Genomic DNA, 23,072 nt, shown 5'->3' on the forward strand with positions numbered 1-23,072 from the left:
ATATGGAGATTTAGTATTTATATATGTACATGGACTTTTTATTTTTGACGTATATACATCGAGAAAATTTTTTAGTTACAACAAACCCTTTTTTTTGACTACTTGTAGGATTGACAGTTGATTTACGCCAAGGTCTCGGTTGGGTTCACTTGGGAAGAAGCATGTTAATGGTTTGTGGTGACTCTAACTACCCCTTGCTTGTTCCTGTTATGAGTTTTTAGGGCTACCCTAAGCGGTCCTTGCCATAGTCAACAGCACACCTTTACAAATGTTCGTATAGGTCTTTTTAAAGCGTGTGCATATAAGCTTTATACACCCATGGAGTCCAAACGGTTCCAACATAGTTTTTCGCTGTTCTAACCATCAACTACTTTTAGATGCAGCTGCTTTGCTCATTTCTCATTGATTCTCGCCGAATGAATCGATGGAAATTCTCGCCTCGCAAAATCTATGCAGAAGTCATTTTTACGGCGAAGCAAGCTTAAACTCAGCATTATAATAATTATTATTATTATTATAATTATTATTACTATCTGCTGTTTACTAGTTATAATACTACCACGATGGCTACACGTATATGTATCTTAATATTAATAAGTAGAAAAAAATCGTATAACTACGGCTGTTAACTAGTCAAACTCTCATTTCTTGCTTAAGGTCTCATTCAGGCACACGTCTGAGTGTTTTCATTTCTCGAACGAACAAGACATGGTACCACAAATGTACGCATCTTGTGACGTCGCTGTACAAGTTGAAATTGTGTTTCGGTTTGTGTGTTATCACTTACTAGTTACCTTAAACCCCATGACAGAGCACTAGCCATCCGTAATTCTACTTCATAAGCGTGTATGTGTATATCAATAACTCTGCACTATGATTGTTGTTGACACGGCAACGTCACGATATTGGCCGTTTCCAGTCTGTCACGATAGACAATTCTTGTCTCGAAACGACCACTTGTTTCAAGTAGACGCTAAGATGTCCTTAACAATTAAGAACGTGATAACGGTGATTTACTCAAAATGATGTTCTCGCTATGTGGTAACAATAGACTTAATTGCCACTGGAATCTACGAATAATCCATTCGGTCCAAATATAAGCAGTACTTGCTTATAGAAACAAGAAAGTTAAGTTTGCAGTATATGTATAAATGTGCACAGAATTAGGCTGAACTTATGGTGTTTCCCAGATAGTTTGCAGCTAAGTTGATCATGTGTCGAAATATCCATGCGGTTCTATTTGACCGCTTTGCAATGCTTGTCGTACAATTAAATTTATCCTTATTATTATTAGATGGATGTCACGATAGTTGTCGGTGGTGAAACGAAAGCCTGATCCGACTGAACATTGGTACCTTAATCGACCTTCACAGGCAAACACGGTTATTATTGGTGACACTCGCAATTGTCTACCTCACTGATCATCGACAGCGAACACTATAAACCTATGTAAATTTCTACGCCGCGTTTTCTGGGCCACTACAGATGTCCCCGCCTGTTGGGAGACAAGCTAAAGTTGCCAGGTCGGGTCTACCCAATCGTCCTTCACGCATGTAATTAAGTTCGTTGAAAATTCTCTGTGGATAGTCTTTTTCCTTCGTTTACTGCGAGGATTTTTTTCACAAACGTTCAAGATTTTTCGGTCCATTTGCTGAGCATTGCAGGAGCTGGCGATCGATTGTAGCATTCGTTTATGTTCCCCACAGCAGCCGAATGAGACGTGATTTTTTATTCACAGGGTTGATGACGTCTCCGTGTGACTGTCTTGCCTTTGACGCCTGGGGCAACTGTCCCTTCTATGGGCAGCGTCGAACTTCACTCCACCGTCTTCAGCATCTGGGTAGCCATCCTTCAGCTCTGTTAGCATGCGGATTAAATTGTCCAGTCCTACAGATTGAATTATCGAACGACGGATACAAAACAGACAAAAAAAGTAGTTAGTCTTCGTTGGCCAAACGACAGTCACTGACCTTCGCTTGACTTTAAAAACTGTAACCCTAAAGTCGTGCGGGCAACAATAGACGAACAAATATATATAGAGAGGCAGATAGATATGTAGCGCTTTGCTGATTCTCGTTTATATCGTTTACCGCTTATTACGAGCTCACCTAAGAGGTAGCCGGCGTCAGGTCCATGGTGAACCGTGGTGTCGCCTTCATAACCTTCATACGTAGTATGAGCAAAATCGATTAGGCGAACATCAACCAAGGGACCGTGAAGCTCCTGATAACTTTGCCTCGATCTTCTCGATCTCGGCGGCCACCTCTGCGGACGATCTCTGCCCCGTTCAGAATGATGACCGCTTAGCAATCCCCCACTTGCCGATCCTTGACTCACGGGATGTTCTACGGTTAACAAACCCCCGCTTGAGTGGTGATGGAGTGACGCTAAACCCGGCCGAAGTCTAATACCCCGAAGCAAACGCTGCATCGGACCTCCGCCATGGTGGCCGTGATGACCTCTGGCAGATGACGGCGCCGAATCTAGCGATGAATCCATCGACGAATCGTCCACATCTGTGACACCGCCCGAAGAAGACGCGCAGTCCATAGCCTCGGTGAGCTCCATTTCGAGTTCGTGTTCAGGCCCACTCGTCGCGTTGTCGTCGTGGACGACCTCAACTTCATCGTCATCATCAACTACCTCATGGTCAACATCCACGTGATGTCCGTGGTCGTCGACGTCATCGTCGACATCCTGATCATGGTCGGGATCGTCGTCTTGATCCGAGAGCGTTTCATCCACCTCTTCACATCTGGATGTTCAAGTGACACATGTGGATTTCAAGGGTTTATTATCCGTACATATGTACGCGTAATTTCGTTCAGAAGAAGGATTAACTAATGTTAATGTGGTGGTAAACGATACATTATACATAGTGAATAATAACAATAGGCCGCATACATGTCAGATATATGATTAAATAGACTGACTGTTATTATGAATATTATATCCAAATTGCAATAAACTTCTACACCTATAGCTGTCGAGAGATGCGAAGTGCGCACAATTACAGACATACAAGGAGCCTTACTTAGCTGATTTAGACGATATCAATGCTATATAGAATATTACCCTTCATAGATGATTAGAAGCGACGATGAATAGAAACGGAATGAGTGCTGCCTCTCAATGGCAGTTCTCAGCGCTACCAGCTTGTCAAGGATCAGCTCGATGGCATCGCTACGAAGCGTGTACCCGTTGTGGAAGAAGTGGTATAAACTACGTGCAAAGCCACGTGAATCCAATCGTCTGCCATAGTACTTGTCTTTGCAATAGAACGAGCCGATGTCCGCCTGGTACACCTGTGAAGTCAGGCCATATGAATATCAAGCGACACACAAACTACTGAATATCTCGGTTTGAATTTCTCTACTGCCTTTTGATAAAAGCCTACCTTTTATATGGACTAGATGGAATTATAAGTTTGACTCTTTTAAACACTACAATAACCATAACCTTATATCTAAAATGTACAATTTGAAAAGTTACTTCAGTAGCTAGTACAAAATCTACTCTTCACCGAAATACTGCGACATCAACAAACAGTGATGACCGAAACGTCCTAGTATATATTGGCCCACAACGACAGATACCGTAACGTTCGAAGGGTAGAGTCTGGCGCCGCGACGCAAAATGGTGTCCTTTTTAGTCGTCACTATTACAAGAGGTATCGTTAACATCCTGATTCACAGTGACCGAGCAGAATAAACAAGTAGTACACTCTGTGACATCGTCACGTACGCGGATAAATCCGTAAGGGGCGCTACTATCGGTTAATTAAAAATTGATACAACAAAGGTCCCGTTATTAAATGTATTGCATGCGCACTGAACGGGGAACGCCAAGCAGAATCGATCTTGACATCGTTCTCATTTAACCGGTCAGATGCATCAAAAGAACGTAGTTATTACTTCAGCGTCGGAAAAATTAGTACGGCGACCTGACCCGACAACTCGAAGGAAGCCATATGCGCTTTGTTGATGCCGCCGTACAATATTGTCGATTCATACAAGATAGTGAATATCGTTCACCAGAACATATATTTCATCGTTAGGTAATCGATAGCGTACATGGCACATGGTTTACATTCGTCAGAAGAGGGCAAAGACTCAAAATACTGCGGCAAATAGTGAGCCCCTCTTTTTGTTTAACTGTCAATAGATCTAGATAGGTTGTTATGCGAAATAGTCGGCTATTAAGGAAATAAGCAAACCCAAAACCACAGACGCGATCGATAACGACCTGTTCGCAGAATAGACGTCTCAAAGGGAGACCCACCTGCATTCCGCATAACCTGACGCCAAGTTGCGCGGAGGTGCTAGCTGCGCATTTGGCCATTTGTCGGTGTCGCTTCTCTTCTGACGCGTCGTCACCATGCTGACGGGTACCCATCTTTAAGTCCAGAATGCATGGCTTATGGAATCGTGATACGACGTTCTCCAGCAGCAGGAAATATCGATGACGCACCTGTAGTTATTAAACAGTAGTATATATGAGATGATGAATGCTTATGTAGATGGTGCATAATGGCAACATGGGTAAGCTACGTTTTTTAACTGCTTTGAAGTTGGCATTTGTTTTTCTGTAAGTGTAAAGCTGGCGGTACTTTCGTTGCGGAAATTAACGTTGAACTAGTAAGTTAGCAAACGTCACCCGAATAGTTGATTCAATTCGGTAAAAAAATTATTAAAACCCTTATCTCTATCTATGCAAGCTTGTGTAAATGAAAAAAAAAAGCTGCTCAACAGCTTTATGAACCTTCATTTGAACTTCTTGCATTATAGTTACCTTAACCATTTACTCAACGAAGATCGCACGGTACAGATGATAACGCCAATGCAAGCTAGATACTATTTATCATATGTATTCATCCACGCCTATCCAGTGTGTGGACCCGCCTGTACGAAGCATATCGTAATTTTAGCTTATTTCACAGTATCTCAAATGGTATTTCGCTTCGACAGCTAAGCAGTAAGCAATAAGGAGTGTTGATGACATCACTAAGGAACGCTTAAGTACAAACACTTTCGTCTTCGGTTAAAATGAGCTTGATCCACGTCGTTGTTGCGTGGTCCCCGGTCCCAACTACTGTGAATGACCCCTCGCAACTCAAAAGGGCCCTTTACTGAGCGAGCGGTCGTTCGAAAGGTCCCCTGTTGGCCAGTCTTTGAAGCTACCTTTTTGGAAGTTGACCGCAAGTTACGTGCTTGTTTTTTTTTTTGAGCGATGTATGAATGCGTAGCTCTGTGAAATTCCCTAACGTTATCTTTCCTATTAACCTGTAGGATACAATACATTTTCCTGCATTCAGCAGGTCTGGAGCAACAAATGACGTTTTTGACTCTTTTGAGATGAATTTCTCTTCCGCTAAATAGAGAAAATGTGCATGATAAATGAAATGAGGAAAACTATCTTTCTCCAGTTAATTAGTTTCCAGTCAAAGAACATAAGTTACTTAGTATAAAATGAGCACCTCGAGTTGGTTGAATTCGATGAGTTGAAAACAGTGTTTAAAAATGCTTGTTTTTATGTTATTTACCGAATCTTCAACACTCTTACGATGTTAAATAAACATCAAAGGCGACAAATTCACCCAATGGGAAAGCATCAAAAGTAATGGACTGTACATAACAGCATTCATTCTTTAAATATACTTTTTCAAGGTCCATGTCACAGATAATATGACGGCGTTAATGTCATCAGTAAGCACATAAAAGTTCTACAGTAATGAGATTTTTATCAGAAATGGTATAAGGCCATTGATCAAAGTTTATTGTTATTAATAGTTATTGATTGTTTGTACTTTAAAAAGATTATTGAATCAAATATGCGCTAAGTATAAACAATTATTGCTTAAATTGTGGCTTAAAAAACTGAATACTTTTTACATGTATATATATATATATATATTATATTAGGCGATTAAAAGCGAATCTGGCGGAAATTCGGTAAGTTGAACTAGCTGGGCAAGACTTAATTCTTAATATGCGTTAAAGGTACACTTGTTTATGCTTTCACACTTAAACTCTAGCGCTCTATCAGCTCCTGGATAATCAAATACTTATTATCAGCGTTGTCGTATGTAATAGCTTTGTAGATATCGAAATATGCTTGTACACCAGTTGCCCGTTTTTCTGTAATTACTTTGACTTGGGCCGCAAGAACAAGCGAATTGAAAGCAACGTTGGACGTTCCTTTGTTCAAGCTATGAGCTTGAAGCATGGCGACGAGACCTGACGTTGTCTTAATCAGACTGCGTGCTTTCGATCGTATCAACTGTCCATAAGTCTCTCGAGGAACTCGAGATAGCGAGCCGCATTCGGCAAGAATCTCATAGTAGCAAATGTCCATCGTAAATACTACCATCAGCTTACGCCCAGACCTACTTGATACTGCCACCAAACTCGATTGCCTGCTAAAACGACGCCATTGTCTCACCTGGTTTCTTTCCGCCTAACTATAGAGATTGAACCATGTTTCGTCGATAGCGATTGTATGTTCCAGACAGGCTTTTTTTTTTATTGATTGAAGTTTTCCAACTTGCACGTGGAATACACCATACGCATTTTTTATTTAGTTTTTATCTTAGCATTTAGATTATAAGTCCGTAGTAGGTTACTTGTGAAATTCGAGTGCCTGACAGAGCCCTTCTCAATTGCAATCATGCGTTTTTGTGCTTCTGGGTCCCGACATCTGATCATCCCCTCGCAGGCCTTTAAGGCTCAATGTTCGTTGTGTAATCGTTTGCACCATTCACGTACTGTGCTTTAACTTACGGCCTGCTTTGAATACGCCCACCAATGTTCAGTGAATTTCTACAGCCGTTTAGAAAATGTTTGTCACTAAGCGTTGATTACTAGAAGTTCTTCGTTCTGAAGTTGAGCAAACTCGAACGAGTTCTCATTCACAAGTTCCTAGTATTTATCAGTCAAGTATCGTCTGCTAATGGCGTGCAGTAAAGTCCACCGGACTTGCTTATAGCATGTAACTAAATGAACGATTTTTCGCCCACAATGGTATAGTTCAGCATCATTGTGGCGTATATGCCAACGCTAGCCACACTGCGTTGATGAATAAAGGCCATAAGGTGATAACGCGTTGAGGCGAACAGCTAAGCGCGAAGGAACTCGACAGAGCTCCCTTGTGGACTGTGTGATACGCGACTGGTTTTCGCCCGTCAAGGTTTCACGCCGAACAATAGAATACAACAATGCCAGTTTTCTTTTAACAATTCAAGAGAGAATTTATATTCGCTATTCATTTATAGGCGAACCGTATTCAGTGCAGTCGCTTGCTCCGTGCTTTACACACTCACCTTGTAATGGATCTCTAACAAATGCATTGTTGGTACCCATACGCAAGCGAGTTGACATAGATTTTTAAGTATTTTGTACCTCGCTGGTCAACTTAATACAGTCAACGCACATTGGCAATGGGTTTTAAAGTAGTAGTTTACATTGCAAAGTAGGACTAATTAAGTAATGCATATTACTTCTGCATCGTTTAACTTATTAGGTATACAATATTCTGTAGCAGTTATAATGTTAGTATTATACGTACAACAGCGGCGCATGGTGAGAACAGCCTAACATCACTGGCATCGTTACTTACATCATAAGTCTTCCGTATATAACGCTGTTCTTACTATGCTACTATCCACTAAGCGAAGTTACGAGGGATCTCTCTCTCAAGTTGCCCTAACTATTTTTCAATCTATGAATCGTGCAAGTTTGGCAGAAATTAGTGCTGCCTTGCTTCACTTCAATGCAGCTTATATGAATCTCTTTTAGCTTCCAAGCAACAATTTCAATGGAACTTATCTAGCGTGTTAAATGCGCGTGTGAATCTGTGTGGTCTAACCTTTCCGTCTTGAACATCAGGTGAAGCATCTTCGTTGTCTCGATGCTTTTCGTATTGTCGCGGATTACCGCTCTTCGTATTATGGGAACTCTGATCTCCCACGTCTGGCACTCCGTTGCCGGCAGGAATACATGTGCAGATCTGCACTCTCAACGATGAACCTGATGGATAAGTTGAATTAGGCGTGAAGTTTTGTTGCTGCTCCTCTTGTTGAGAGTGATGTTCCACTTCATGTGGGTGCAGTAGATGTTTCTGGTGGGTGCAGAGGTGATCTGACGAATGCCGTTTGTTTAACATTGCCGAGGAAGCTGCATTGAAAGCAAGCAAATGACGAGAACGTACCACCATAACATTATATGCACATGTGGTATTGATAGCGTTTATTCGGCGTCTTAAACATGAAACAACTATATACCACCCGATGTAAGTTAGATTAGGGCTTAATGTGGTAAAATGATTGCTAAATTGTTTGTTGCGAAATCTATATACGCGTATACGCTTGCATTGCTTGTCGACCGGTAGCGACACGACGTCACAAAGTCGAGTGGAATGACACCAGTCCCTACTTAAGGTAGAATGTTATTATCGATATTCGGTTATAAGTGAACCTCTTATATTGAGAATGTTTCCCGTTGGAACTATCAATATATCGTCAATAGAGCCACAGTTGTTGATACGGTCTTGGCCTTGAAAGTATATAGCCAAAATGTTACAGAAGCAGGCTGTTCTCATAGCCATATCTCTCCTTTTGGGATTATACAAAAACCGATATCTCGTCTAGACCTAACTAGAGAGTGTCAATGCTTTCTACTCAAGCTGCTAAAGGCACAGATCTTAAAATTCCCATCCTCGTAACAAGTGCAACCAGGTGCCCGCTTCCATTGCCAGTTAAACCTAACTAATCAGCTAAAACTAGGGGAGCGTTTTTTATCGGCCAGCCAAAACATTGTGACACATTAAACGCAGGCACCTAAACGTGAATTCAACCTTCTCGATAAAACGAGCAAAAAAGTAACTCGTTTTGATATCTGTAACAAGCAAGCGATAAATGCGTTTGACGGCTCCAGTCGATGCATTGCTAGGTAACGTTTACGTGTGCTTTGTAGTTATGTAAGTCATAAGACTAAAGAAAGCGATTTCTCGAATGTTGGTGTTTGTTTTCAACATTTTTTTGAGTGTTTTACTTTTTGGCACGCTTTTTGTATTTTATTATCGATAAAATTATCAAATTAATGTTTGTTCTAACGCCCACACTCAAACCTAGAGACAACCTGCTAAAACAACTGCCTGTCGTCTACTACGCAAACTCCAAGCGAGTACACGTGGCAGACGATTTTTTATGCTGATCTGAACACCTAGCCAAACATGATACAGCCAATGGATCGCAGGAAGGCATGACAAGTTCAGGCTCAAAAACTGCCGGTTATCCTGAGCACAAATCCATGATGTTGCGCCTAGGTCAATACGACGCCGAACGAACGCTAAGACTGCAGAAATGGACCACACCCCAACGAGCTGTTGGGGGTTTTGCTGAAATGTTTGTTTGGTTCCTGGACTATTTGCACAAGTTCTACGCCGTCCTGAGAAAAGGACGAAACCGACATTGAAGAACACAACACAGTGCGTGTATAGAGCTAATAGCCACATTTACGTATACGCAGGCACGTCGATACGACTGGTTCAAAGCTTCGTCAAGAGTCTTGAATGAGAAAAGTGTTTCCTTCACCGTGAGGCGAAAACTAACGAAAAAACCGAGTTAAGATTACCAACAAAGGGGGGACCATATGCCTACGTCGACGAAAACGACCTAACGTTGCATGTCAATAATTGAATTCTACGAATAAATGTCAAACAAAGAATTGAAATGCCGCAGTTTTGACAAAATGCCAGTATCACAGAAAAAGCCGGGCCTAAGTGCAGCTTTACGTGACTCGACCGTGTCATTGGGGTAACACAGCCATAGCACTGTCAGAATTTGTAGTCGGGCGAACCAAAAAAGGTATGCCTTTTCAATTTTGCCTGAACGGAAAGGCTGTATTTTCTATTTTCCCCATCTATCAACGAAACATTCCCGCAGATGCTCCCTGAGCGAATCAGTGCAAAAAGTCATTTTACTTTTTGCATTCTGTAGTGCAGTCGTGTGTGCCCTGTGGCTGTTATGCTGTGGTTGACGCGTTCTATTCTATATAGAACGTATTATACGAGACATGTCGATCCAGCATAGAATGGTTATAAATCCGAGCATAAATCCGAGGTTTGTATTGGCTACTGCATGAGCTACCGCGGATCAAAATATGGATTCGTTTGCGTTTTATGCGGACATCAAACATACGACTTGTTACTTTGTATGAAAAATACACTGAAAGGCCGCGAATATGGTAAATCGAATATGGATCTGTCAATACTACAATAGAGGATTGCAAGAAATAAAAATCTAGCTATAAGCTTGTTCATGTATTCTAAGAAAGCAATTGGGAGAAGACTGATGCGAAAAGCCCGCGAAACCAGATTCCTATAGCCAGCTAAGCGGAATCCAAGGTACAGCTAAAAAAACATATCTACAACTCCACTCATGCGCGAAAATATTGGCTATCATTCGTCGAACAAAAACAGGCTTTCGAACTAAACTTTTTTCCAACAAAAAAAGCAGCGCCATATACCACCATGCAGATCTCTGCAACGAAGCTTCTTTATCTTATTTGATTGGGCTAGATCTCATATTTATTTTTCGCTAGCGCTATGATTTCAAATCTCATATGGCTGGTACACTATTTAGCAGACGAATTTTTGCCGTCTAATAACAAAAATAGTAGTTATATTATCATTCATTATAACAAGCACTTCGATGATAGGCGGAGTCCTATATCGACGAAACCACTATCACGTAATAGATCTCATATTAGTCCCTCTTGTTCAAGGTTCCTTGTATCAAAGCCCCTCGAATTACGTTCCCGTCACCACCGACAAATATTCAGGAGAACTAAAACCACGAAAAAGATATAAATATTTGTATGAAATATAGGCAGTCCTTGTCATAAAATCTTGGGAAAAAACTAATAATCGGCCAAGGGCTAAACTCTACTATATGATAAGAATGATAAATACTTAATAATAAAACATATATATCTTGATACTTTTGATAGAGGTTTACAAGGCATAAAAATCTAGCGACAGGCTTGTATCTGTACTCTAAGAGGCTAATACTTCGGAAAAGGAGAGAAATTTATACTCACGCCCATGTTTATCAAGGAGATTTTCTTGATTAGAGTTCCGGTGGCTGCTATACCCGTGTGGCAGGGCAGAATCATCCTGCAATGGAGATAAAACCGAGAGGAGCAAACACAAAAAAGGAGATTTCCATAAATCACTTAACGAAGACGTAAATGAAGAGGTGGAATCGCGAATACGACAAACACGGTATACGCCGCATGTTGAGTACAAACTGTCGTTAGTAGCTAAACACACCCGGGGTTCGAGATTAGAACCGATGATCCCTATAATATATGTTGTTTCTTGCGAGTAAACATTTCAGATATCTTGAATTCAGCATGAATTAATTCGTCTTACCTCCGCCGGTTGGGCATGAACACGTATGACACCTTTGTGCTGTGGCGTGAATGGCCTCAGCTCGCGAGGCATATCGAGGTAAAACTGAAGCTCCCGTTGGATCAATGGCTTACAAAGCGTCGTCCGGTCCAGCAATAACATCTGTGTATGTCCTCCCACCTGAGAACAAGAATGGATCAAATGTTAGGACCAATACATTACATGCAACCCTCTTCTTCGGCCGCCACAGTAAATAAATTTATTATTTGAGAAACTTGAAGCACAGAAGAATTGCCACCACTAGCATTTTATCTACCAACTTTGCAACCCAGTACATTTAGCTATCAAAAGTCGAAAATAAAAATGTTCATCGTTACGGTGATGACAATTTTACTTAGTTAATCTCAGGACACGTCAAGTGGCCTGATCGTATATCCGCTGTAACGCAGTGGTAACATGTTAACGTATTCGTAAGGCGTAGACACAGTTCGTTTCGTGTTAAAAAGAGCCAGGTGCCTAACGGCGTTAAAAATATTTGTTTTAAGATAACTTAGGCTCGAACTCGACCGTAGCCAAATACGGTCCGTTTCATTCGTCCTCGAAGGAAATAGCCACCTGAATAAACCGTGCGTAACGGCAACAATACGAGTGGCAAATATTTATGCATCGTTTTCATTATACGAATCGAGGATTCTTTTAATTTGTGTTTGTTCCCACCTTAATTCAGTGGTACAAGTTGCATCGTTCTCACTTTTCTGGCATTTTTAGTCTTACTTGTTTATATTATTCGTTATTCTACATACGCTTGCTGGTAAGTGCTAGTTCGAAATAGCGTAGAATTGGTTGAACGACAATAGTCGTTGTTACGTTCGAATTAGGCACCATGTCCTTAATCAATGATCCAACTGAGTTGTAAAAATCAAGTTCGGTTCGAACAAACGAAGATCATCGTTCAACTAATTCGGTGACAGAGTGCCTGCTTAGAGGACAAGGCGTAACAAACAAAGTTCTTGCAGGCTGCCAAAAAAGGGACAAATCGGCAACGGGCCAGAATCGAATTTTCGTTACCAGAACTTATGATCTATAAACGATCTTTGGTACGTTACTACTGTTACGCAACTGCTATCGAAAATTCTGGTAACTTCGTGGTCACTAAACCAACTACTAGAATACCAATACATAGAAAGGGTCCAGGTAGATTATACGGTAGTTTCTATTTATGTTACTCTGCTCTAAAACGTTTATGACTAAGCAACTCTCAAATGTATGTCCAAGCGGCCAGTAGAATAAGAAGTTAGATGAATAATTTCTCCGCAGAAAGCAAGTCATACGGCGAACTACGCATATCAGCTAACGCAAACACTTAGGATCGTATGCGGTTACAATAACAAAAATTACGTCTTCCGTCGCTTGTATTAAATCTTTTCAGCTGTATTGACCGTCTAATCAACTCTGATTTTTCCTATAGCTGCCTGTAGTATTACGTGTGTGAGACTTTTTAATACTTCTACAGGGAAAAGTAGTATTATTATATCTAGAGGGCTTTTTTTTTTTGAGGATTCCAAGACCGCTCTTCCTACCAGGCACAGATCGCGCGGGAGAGCATATGTAATCGAACAGCGCATCAAATGGGCCGATAAGTGTCATCAGGGTCTACTATGGTGCAAAACTTTACGCCAACAATTGCCGAACGTGTTGGTTCTTTGATGGGGTTGGATATACCTTTACGAGATGTCGCGAAGTATCGGGGATTTACAATTAGGTATTTGAACATAGTCGACCAGGATTCGTTAAGGTCTTCCTATCTGGGCAGTCCGATGTATTATGTTTGTATCCATAGAGGTAACTGATTGTTTATAAGTAGACCTCCCAATAGGCCCAATAAAAAAAATCTAGCAGTGGCCACTAAACTGGGGCGAGATACCAAAAACAATTTTTCGCAGTGATTGCTAAGCGAATGTGCCTCAAGTTTAACAATGTTTAACATCAATACAACAATATTAATAGCAAAAAGTAATTTAATTGTGTTTCAAATAAATGTTGTTCGGTTAAGCATGGACCGAATTTGCCCTTTAGGTACACACCAGTGTAGGAGTGGTAGTCAAAAAATACATTTTTAAATATATATTCAACACTACCACGCTGTATCGGCATCAGACGGGGAAGTCTAGCCCAATGAAACCAATTTGTTTTTGTTTGTTACTGCAATTGTTACTGAAGTGTCTATATCCTCTATGATGATTGCCGAATCGCGAGTCTTTCAGTGGTCAATAGCTACTAGTATAACTGTTCGTTGTTGGAACAAGATTTTCTAAAATCTGCCACGTGCATACCCGCTGGCGTCGAAGGCCACCGACTTCAAAGTTCGATAAGGCTATTTATTATATAATAGTCCTGCCTAGCCATAAAAACGACAGCCTTATTCGAACGAAGACTCAACGAAATGAAAGGAATATGGAATGAAACGTCTCATAACTACTAAAATTATTAACTGCCACTTGACTAAATGGCATTAGAATTATTGATTTATCGAAATGTTTTTATTGAACAATACAAATTAAAAAATAATATTAAATTAAATTAATTAAAATAAAAAATAAAATTAAAATCCCGTATTCTAGATTACGTCATCTAGTATCTTCTACTGAGAGAGAAATAATAAGACTCTTTTAAATGTCAAAACAAACTACCGCGCGGATTTTTTTTCCGCTTAATTTAACGCAAACAGCTCACTCAGAGCGATTCTCTCGGTTATAGGGTAGCTCCGAAAGCTACCTGAAAATTAACTTTTGTCATACAAAAGGAGTTCAATGGTTTTGCCTAATAAAGTGGAAGTCATTAAGTTTATTAACTTAAAATAGCTGTAAGTTGATTGCGCTAATTTTAGTCAAAACGTAGGAACAACATTTACATGAACGAGATTTGCGGTCGTAATTAATCAAAGCGAACACCAGTAGACAGTGAACTAATCAGACTGACATTAAAACAAAATGTGGCAAATAAAGTTTACTTCCATTGCTTTCACCTCTCTAACTAATAATAATAGTAATTAAAAAAGTTATGCTATTTGAAGACAAGCCCTTTGCATTGAAGGGCTTCATTGAAAACTACTGATCACCCAGAGCCAAAATTAAATCCTAAATCCTACCCAGAACGGTTTAAGTGTCTAAGAGCTATGTTACCGTGAAGCAAAAGTTCAACCTGATTTAACAAAAGAAAAAAAAATAGTTCTACACATCGCCTTTTGTCTCCAGTAATAGCTTATGATAATAATATCAGTTAAAGAGTCCTGCAGTAATAGTCATGACTTCATGACAACAGCTTCAGAAAATAATGCCAAACGTCGAGAGATTAATGATCCTCGTCGCCAAGTCACTACACCGATAATAACACGATGCTTGACAGAGTCTAGCGGCTCGCCTGATGCCTGACCAGTAACTGACCAACGTCATAGTAAATCATGAAAGAAGTCACTGAACCACAACTGTGTGGTTCATCTCTATTATGCACGTCGCGTAATCACACGAAGGACTTCCATGGACCCGAGGCGATAATAGGCGAACCCGCAGCGTTGCTAACCACAACAGCAGTTATATGACTTCAAAGATCTTGTTGCCAAAGATGCCGTCCGCGCAGATATAGACATACTGCGATACTGTTGATGGCTTGGAGAAAGGCACGGTGACCGCATCGAAAACCCATATTTTCCCATACCGAGCGCTGCGAGTCTTAGCTTTGAGTAGATCTACCGCATCGTTTCAACGACTCGGCCGACGTCAGAGTTATAGCGGCTGAACAGCGGACAACAAAAAACAACGACACGGGGTCCGTCTCAGTAGTAACCATTATAACTCACGTCAGACCAACAGCGAGCCAGAATTATGAACCAGAAGGAAATCTGGACGCTTGGATTGAACAGATGAAATACGCGCAACACACGTCTCGCGGAAAATATTTGTTCGTTACCGCATTATTCCTATTTACCGCTGCGGCACTTCCAGGTAGCAGGCTGTTTCTGGTCAAGGTTGACTGCGACATAAACGCAAACACCCATACGGTGACACTTTTGGATAATGGGACACTTAGCGGGACCAAATAGGGGTTCTACCCAAGTGGGGGACCTAGCAGGTCGGCAGTAGCTTAAACAGAGAAAATGGCGACACACGATGCGCTGCAAAATTTGAAGTAAGGTGGAGATTGCTTTTTAGGCGAGATGTGGGCCAAATCTTATCGTCACTAACATGGTGCGTTGTTTTTATGCAAGCTTGTTATGTGTAAGCTATCGTGCTTTTAACATGTATTCTAAGTGGAAATCATATTTGAAAATGAAATGTCTTATGAGCTCTTATGAGTGTTAATGATTCAGATGAGTGGCTTAACCTAAATTTGGTACAAGAAAAACGGGGACACTTTTATGCTACCAGTGAGTGCTCTCTGCAGCGTCACATGAGGGTTCCTATAATCAAAGTATAGGAAAATGAAGTGGCGATGGTGAGTTGAGCGAAAAGTTTGCATAGTTGAAATCCCTTGGGAGGTGGGCGCTACCAATAATTGGTAAACACTAAATTGGTAGATAAAAGACTTTCCTAAACAGCGTAAGTAAAGAAACCAGTGACGTCCATGAATGCTGTAATAATTATTCAATACTTGTGTACGCCTTACGCGAAGGTACGAGGCCATCTCAGAAGCTAAGAATAATCAACGTGAAAAGTTGCTAGGATGAGGCAAGATATTCAAAACAATATTGATTATGTATCCTTTATCTCTCTCCTTCCACTTCCCCTGACAAATATCCTTTTGTACAGAATTCCCCTCCAGCTCCCTTTAAAAGTTTCTTGTTTATGTTGACGTCAATTACTTTGAAGCACCATATTGCACTCCGTCAAAGTATGGAATTACGTAGATAAGCACGCCTACCTCATATCTCGCTTGATTTTTGAAATCTACCTTTTTTCGTGCAACGTATAACATATATTGAATAAATAAACCACATGTATGGCGTCATGCTGCCTATTGCCGTCACAGCCAAATTTGGTGTAGCCTTCCAGCTCGGACGCGAGTATTCCAGTTTGGGTAAAAGTCTGTGTTCAATGCGCCGCTAATCGGCACGCCGCGCCATTTGGTGATAGAAATCTGAGAGTTAGTTTTTCGGTAGAAAGGAGACAGGTGAAGTTACACGGACAATGATATTATTGAATAGAGGGGGAAACGGAGCACTTCGTTCATGAGCATGCTCAATGCTGAGACTCTGCAATGGCTTATTGTAGATAGGAATTTCTATGCATAGATGTGGCTCGCTGGTTTTTGCGCATACAGAAAACCACAAGCAACGGTTACTTCATATAAAATCAGCCGTATACAATCGTTGGTTTATCGCAATAGTATTGTTGAATATGCCAAGAGTTTCATATGTAATTATATATTAATAATGAGTATTACTTCAGTATATACTTATTGTTTCATTGCTGGTTACATTGGTTCAAGTTGCAAGTAGTCTAGGTGCAGGTAAGAGCCCATTATTTCGCATTGTCCCTACGGTTCTATTAGTATCCACCGTACCTAAAGTCGGCGCCGTCACCATACAATTGTGTGTCAGATGTACACATGTTTCGAAACAGACATCGTTCCTACACCTTCGTTCAGACACCTCTAAGGATTCATTCGCGTCAGTTACGCACTGTCAGTAGATCCACAAGTAAGCCTTTTCAGGCCCAACGCTTTAATAGCTAACTCTCCCCTTCAATTTTGATAGCGCTTTATTTCTGTGATTCGCTGCAAACGCTGACGGTCCATCGAGAACTGTCGGTCGCTTTTTTTTTTCCAGGCGCCAAACAATAACAACGATATTGAATCTTTTTTTTTCAGTGCGTGGAGTCATTTCCTCAATAATGACGTAGAAGCCGAAGAGGCACTTCCATCAGTTGACTACGCAATCTATTATAGTTGAGCATGAGATCGGAATAGTTCAATCATCAGTTAAGAGCCGCCTTCATTTTGGCTAATATCCCAAAAACGTAAGAACAACATAAGATATATATTGTCCTATCGTAGCCCCTATAAAACCTATTATTAGAAAATCCAACTTTTGCGCATTGAGCGATGAAGAAGGTATGTGTGTCTGTTGATTGTACGGTCTGACTCATTCCTATCAGTATCTCAGCGCAAACTTCCGCGGTCCCGGTGTCACGCTCAGTATGATCATAACACGTATCGTCGGGACAATATCTCGCAAGCAGGACCGTTAGTATCCCGGCACCCCACATCAAAGCCCTTGAATTTATTAACGGTCAGCGTCAAAAAAAATAAAACAAACCAAACAAAGCCGACACCTCAGTTCTAATACCCAACCAAAACCCCGTAGACTACTATAAATTGTCGACCGAGTCAATGCTAATTGTACGGTAATCATTTTGGCAATGTTTCCTTCCCATAAAGCTTAATTGTAGCTTGAATCAGTAGTCTTAAAGTGAATGATTCTCTATTCAATACCAGTCGAGATTAGCGATTATGCGATAGGGCATCAGTGATTATATATCCTATCTAACTATGTCGATAATCGATGTTACTACTAGAAAACGTCGCCCGTTGAGTAGACGTGCGTTTAATATCAGATTATCTTTGCAGTAATTATATATGTGCTCTGTAATCACCATTCCCACTGTATAACATGGTGACCTTCAAAAGGTTGTAATATAGACTTGAGGGTGTGGCTGTCCACAATGAACCTTCCCGATCATTCGTATTTCGAGATAATTCAAGTCCAATCCAATTGAATCGAGAAATTTCCACAGATCGAATCATTAAATTCTACTAGATACTATTCGTACGTTAAAGGAAGCCATAGGCCAGTTCCTTTGGAGCTGTTGGATTGTACTGATCAGAAGCGATATGTTCCAATTAGCTAATAATAATAAATCAGTCACAGATGGCGTAGAGTTTCGTTTTGTCGACATTTTGTTATGCGAATCAGGACAAGTAGGTACGAGACAGTTGATAAAAAGCCGAGGTCACTTTTTATTGGACCCTTGATTTGGTCAAAGCTTCTTGAACATTTAACTAATACCGACAGAACAGATTTGTAGTAAACTTGCATAGTTGTACTTTATCAAATTGCAACTCCCTTCAAAACCACCTTTCAAAACAAACGTATGATAAACTTAATATAAACCCGACTTTTTTTCTACATAGCTATTATAAACACGTTTATAATAATCAAACAAGTTCGCTCTATTCGGACTTAACGTTTGAGATAATTGGCAAAAATATGGGCGTACCACGTTTCTAGCGTTCAATAATATAAGCCGCAATGTTTTAGGGCCTTTGCAATTATCAAACGTTACATAGGTAGGACTTGCAATAGCCGTTGATGTCAAATCAGTGTTGCTACTGACCTCACTGTATAGTACTAACTATACAAGCGGCATTACAGCACGCTATTATGATTATCGATTTTTGTCAAATGAGAGGTGGAGCAATTGGCTCAGGTGGAGCAATAGGCTCAGGTAGAGCAATGGAACATAAGCTATTGTATTAATGTGTTTTGATAAAAAAATTATCAAAACACATTAAATCTTTGAAGAACCGATTAGGAATTCAGTAGAAAAAAAAAGATGAACATCATACTAATATATAATAAACTAATAAAATTTTAAACACACTTAGGTAAATAGGATGTTTGCTTATTTCGTGTATATATACGGCTCTATTTAGGATAGACAGGCTCTACACGTTATTCTTCATTTTCCGCTATCTATCAAGCTAACAATTCTGTACGGGTACATTGATAAACGTCTTCGATCGAAGTAAACGCTCCTATTCATATTTAGATATGCTCCGCCTTTTGGTACAAGCACCGAAAATAGGTCGTATCCCCTAATTTTCCCATTTGTATTTCCAACTTCATTATATTATTCTTGCTCATCTTCGAGCGCAATTGTATATACTTTAAATTTGATGTGGAACTTGTTCATATGGAAGCGTCGTTGACACAGAGGACGAGTATCATTCCCTTGCGTCGCCCCGACCGACCCCTCAAGGGTCAGACAGGAAAGAACAAATAGATCTCTGTATCTCTCTGTGATACGGTACCCACCTCTGGTGAGTAAAAGGCAAACGATAGTCGATGGCTTCGGTAAGTTCACTCGATTCAGAGTGACCTTATGCATGTTTTCTCCATGCGTACTCCAACTATTCGTAGTGTAAAATCCCTTTTAGTTGATTTCGCTGTTCCCCATATCTTCATTGCTTTAATTCATGCTTTTCTCTACACGTGGGCGCCGGTTCCTCAAAAAGTACTGTAATTGTTGTTCTGTGCACCAAAATAGGCTCATCTGCCAATAGCCATGTTGAATTCATAAAAACAGGCAACCTTATTATCGTGGCAGCATCGCTACCTAGCGACTAATAGTAATATCTTTATCTTACATTAAATCGCTTATACTGTTATATACGCTTATTTAATACGGTACAACAACAACAAGGTGTGTGTGTGCTTCACCTGTCCTCTCAATTCAGCTGACTTATGAAGCAAGACCTGCTAGACCACAGTATCTACGTGATTAGCGTATATTAAAGTACATTACGATCACTATTGCGCGAAAATCTAAATATAGAGCTGACAGAAAAAGGCAAAGTTTGTTTTTTTAAAAAAAAAAAGGTAATCGGAGCGAAGACCTGCCTACAAAGCCGTTTACCGTCACTTTATAGTTTCCCATTTTTCAAGTGCATTAGTTTAATGGGAACAATTTAAGACCCATAAAATTGCTTTACTCACATTTTTCCACGCAGGCATAAACCTATGCCCTGCGCCTACCGGCGCCTTTATTCAGCGATCCAGCACATAACTGCTGTTCCCCTGGAGTTCCATGTCAGCCTCGCAGATACAATTCGCGGACTGCATTTGTCACGAAGTATTATTATTATTACCCCAGCTACCAACGAAGAAGATGTACGGCAACAGTAATTTCATAGAGAATTAGAATGTTTTTAGAGGCGATTTCACTCCCTGACCATCGCCAAACAGCTAATTTATTTGGTCACCATCGCCACAAAGCAGTCGCGGATTATAAGTGAAGGAAAAAGACAGTCTATAAACAGGCGGTGGGGTTCCGTATGTCACAGTGGTACCCTCATTGCCGTACAAAGCTAGGATGACATGATATGTCGGACTGGTCAGCGCTATGTCTGCATTACTGGGGGGTCGCATGTTTCTGTGGCTATATTAACTGTCATTAGCCGTGATAACGTTATGATATGCCAATCATAGTAAAAGAAGTACAACAATCATAGAAGGAACAACATGGAAAGAAGTCAGCTGAAGGAATAGAGTTCCTTTAGGTGTGATATCATGCATCGGCTATTGAATCCATATAGGATATATGCATGTTTGCACCTATCTGCCTTTAGCAAAAGGTGAATGCGGAATCTTGCTTGCAGCTCATTAAAATAGCCTCTGAGAACATGACACCTATTTTATGTTATCCCTACATATATGTATAATATTATTTTCGTCTTACCTGATGAGTAAACGGGTATAGCATGGTTGTGCTTTTATTGGAGCTGTTCGAATCGGAGTGATGGTGGTGATGGCTATTGAATTGTTGGAGATTATTAAGATGGTGGTTATTTGAATGCCGCGAATGGTAATTGCCGTGATGTTGACCGGCTGCACTGCTGATGTGGTTGTTGTGAAGGCCGCCGTTGTTGTGATGATTACTATGATGATTGTTATGAGAAGATCTTACCACGGAATTATTGGTCGTTTGGGCGTCGAGCGCCCGGACTGACCCAACGAACACCATAACCGATTCAGCAGGTTCAGACGAAGTCCCTGTTTGACCACCGCCGCTGCTCCCGATTTTGCCAACGAGTTTCTTGCCACCGATTTTTTTGCCCTCACTGACTTCAGCGCCCCCGCTAACGTCACTATGTCGGCAACGTTCAATAACCGATTGCTGCTCGTCGCTGTGAGAATCAATTGATTCCGCCGAACAGCTCGTACTTCGTCCACAACTACAGCAGGCGGTTCCAGAGATTGAATTGGTGGCAGTTAACGTATTTCTACAACGACCTATAGACGACGGCGCTGCGGATACCGTTGAACGAAAGTCACCGGGAGAAGACCGTTTCGCCAACAAAGTGTCACCGTTTTTTCTGTTGTGATTGGTGATTGGTGGCTCGCAAACGCCGCAGGCGCAACACCGATAACCTCGGCAATAGGCACAAGACGTATAGAAACAACAATTGCTGCTCCCGGCGCTGGGCGACGAAGCTGACCTTTCGCGCTGACAGCCTTTTGCGGTGACCTGGCTATTACGAACAGTGGACGACGCAGAGTCCGTCCCTGATATCGAATCGTTTTCGTTGTCCTCTGGTACTTCCTGTTCGCTTGTAGGTTCGTTGTCGAATCGGTCCGGCAAGATATGCGCGTCAAGTAACCCTCCTTCAGCTAGGTCTACTGATGACCTTTGCAGAACGCCCTTCGAGCGATTGATAGTAAACGGAGATTGGTACTGATACTCGAGTGCGCGGGAGATGCCAAACGACTGGGAACGTCGAAGTTGATCTAGGTATCGCTGCTGTTGCTGATGAGGTAACTCTTGCAGCCGTTGTTGGAGTTGGCAATTTGGGAATTTCGAATCACGTTGCTGTTGTTGGAGTTGGCAATTTAAGGGTTTCAAATCACGTTGCTGTTGTTGGAAGAGCTCGCAAGAAGCGGAACGTAAAGGCAGAACGTGATGGTCGGGAATTACTGACGCGTGCTGGCAGCGTCCTTGAGCTATGGATTGTTGGTGGATCTGACGGATTTGATATTTCTCTAACTGACGATGCAGCTGTTGATGGTGCGTTGATGCTTGATGCTGTTGGTGATGTGATTGAGGCTGGTGTTGCTGCTGCGAACGGCCAGGCGAAATCCCAGTTCCGGACCTCGCCGAAACCCCTTCTGCCCCTAGCGCCGCACCACCACACTCGCTCGCCAGGGGGCGCTGGAGGGTCCCCAGTCCGCCGGCCGGTAGAGATCACGTCTGGACATTAAATGAGAGAAAAAAAAATAAGAAAAAATGAGCTATGTTAGAATAGGAAAACTGTGAAGTTCGTAGTCGAACATTATAATTATATCTTACTATTTTTTTGTATCTCTCGTTATGTGAATTACATAGCACGAACAGTATCTAATACGCGACCGTCCATTGAAACTGCGCCACAATACAAATTGATATAACCGTAAAAAGCCTCCATATTTGTGTCTTATTTTAGTAAGAGTAAACTATGAAAACAAGATCGTTGCTCTTTAAACACGACATTCTGTTCCTACTATACAGAGGTTCAGACGCTATCAGCACTAAGTAAGTCTTCAACAATACTAGCGTCTAGCTCATTTTGATAGAAGGACTTTCGTTTTTCTCGTATCAACTTCATAACGGGTTACTACTTTTTACGAGATCTAGTCTACCAAAAGCTCTATAAACATCACCGCCAAAAGACACAGGCGACGTACGGGTGACGATAACCCCTGCTGCTTTTGACTGCAGTGGCCACGTGAGTGTCACGCGAGAAGCGTAACTGGATGAGGAGCATACACCGGCGTTGTGGTGGCTTATCGCTAATAATAATAGCCTAACTAATACGCGCTCTCGTGACCATTTACGGAACACCTTTGGATG

At 41.2% G+C, this 23,072-nt stretch overlaps 2 protein-coding genes across 7 annotated transcripts in view; both read right to left on the reverse strand.

Moving 5' to 3' along the window:
• Positions 1-16: 16 nt before the first annotated feature.
• Positions 17-22,427, reverse strand: Ip6k (Inositol hexakisphosphate kinase). The gene is made up of 8 exons (XM_022801748.2): positions 20,925-22,427; positions 11,431-11,589; positions 11,097-11,172; positions 7,864-8,171; positions 4,282-4,470; positions 3,076-3,305; positions 2,109-2,755; positions 17-1,887 (listed from the first exon to the last, which is right to left on the reverse strand). Exons 1-8 carry the CDS (start codon positions 21,207-21,209, stop codon positions 1,733-1,735), a joined length of 2,049 nt encoding a protein of 682 aa, XP_022657483.1. The 5' UTR covers positions 21,210-22,427; the 3' UTR covers positions 17-1,732.
• LOC147755800 (uncharacterized) overlaps positions 22,090-23,072 on the reverse strand; it is a 35,387-nt gene continuing 34,404 nt past the window's right edge. For 5 of the 6 annotated variants that reach the window (XM_086988383.1, XM_086988387.1, XM_086988386.1 and 2 more), the window contains one exon: positions 22,090-22,433. In XM_086988383.1, coding sequence (XP_086844509.1) covers positions 22,090-22,433 — 344 coding nt within the window. The remainder of the gene's footprint in view (positions 22,434-23,072) is intronic. The other variant, XR_015327313.1, reaches the window with a different exon arrangement.

Source organism: Varroa destructor, unplaced genomic scaffold (genome assembly GCF_002443255.2).
Source record: "Varroa destructor unplaced genomic scaffold, Vdes_3.0 BEIS01000004.1, whole genome shotgun sequence".
Classification (NCBI taxonomy): domain Eukaryota; kingdom Metazoa; phylum Arthropoda; class Arachnida; order Mesostigmata; family Varroidae; genus Varroa; species Varroa destructor.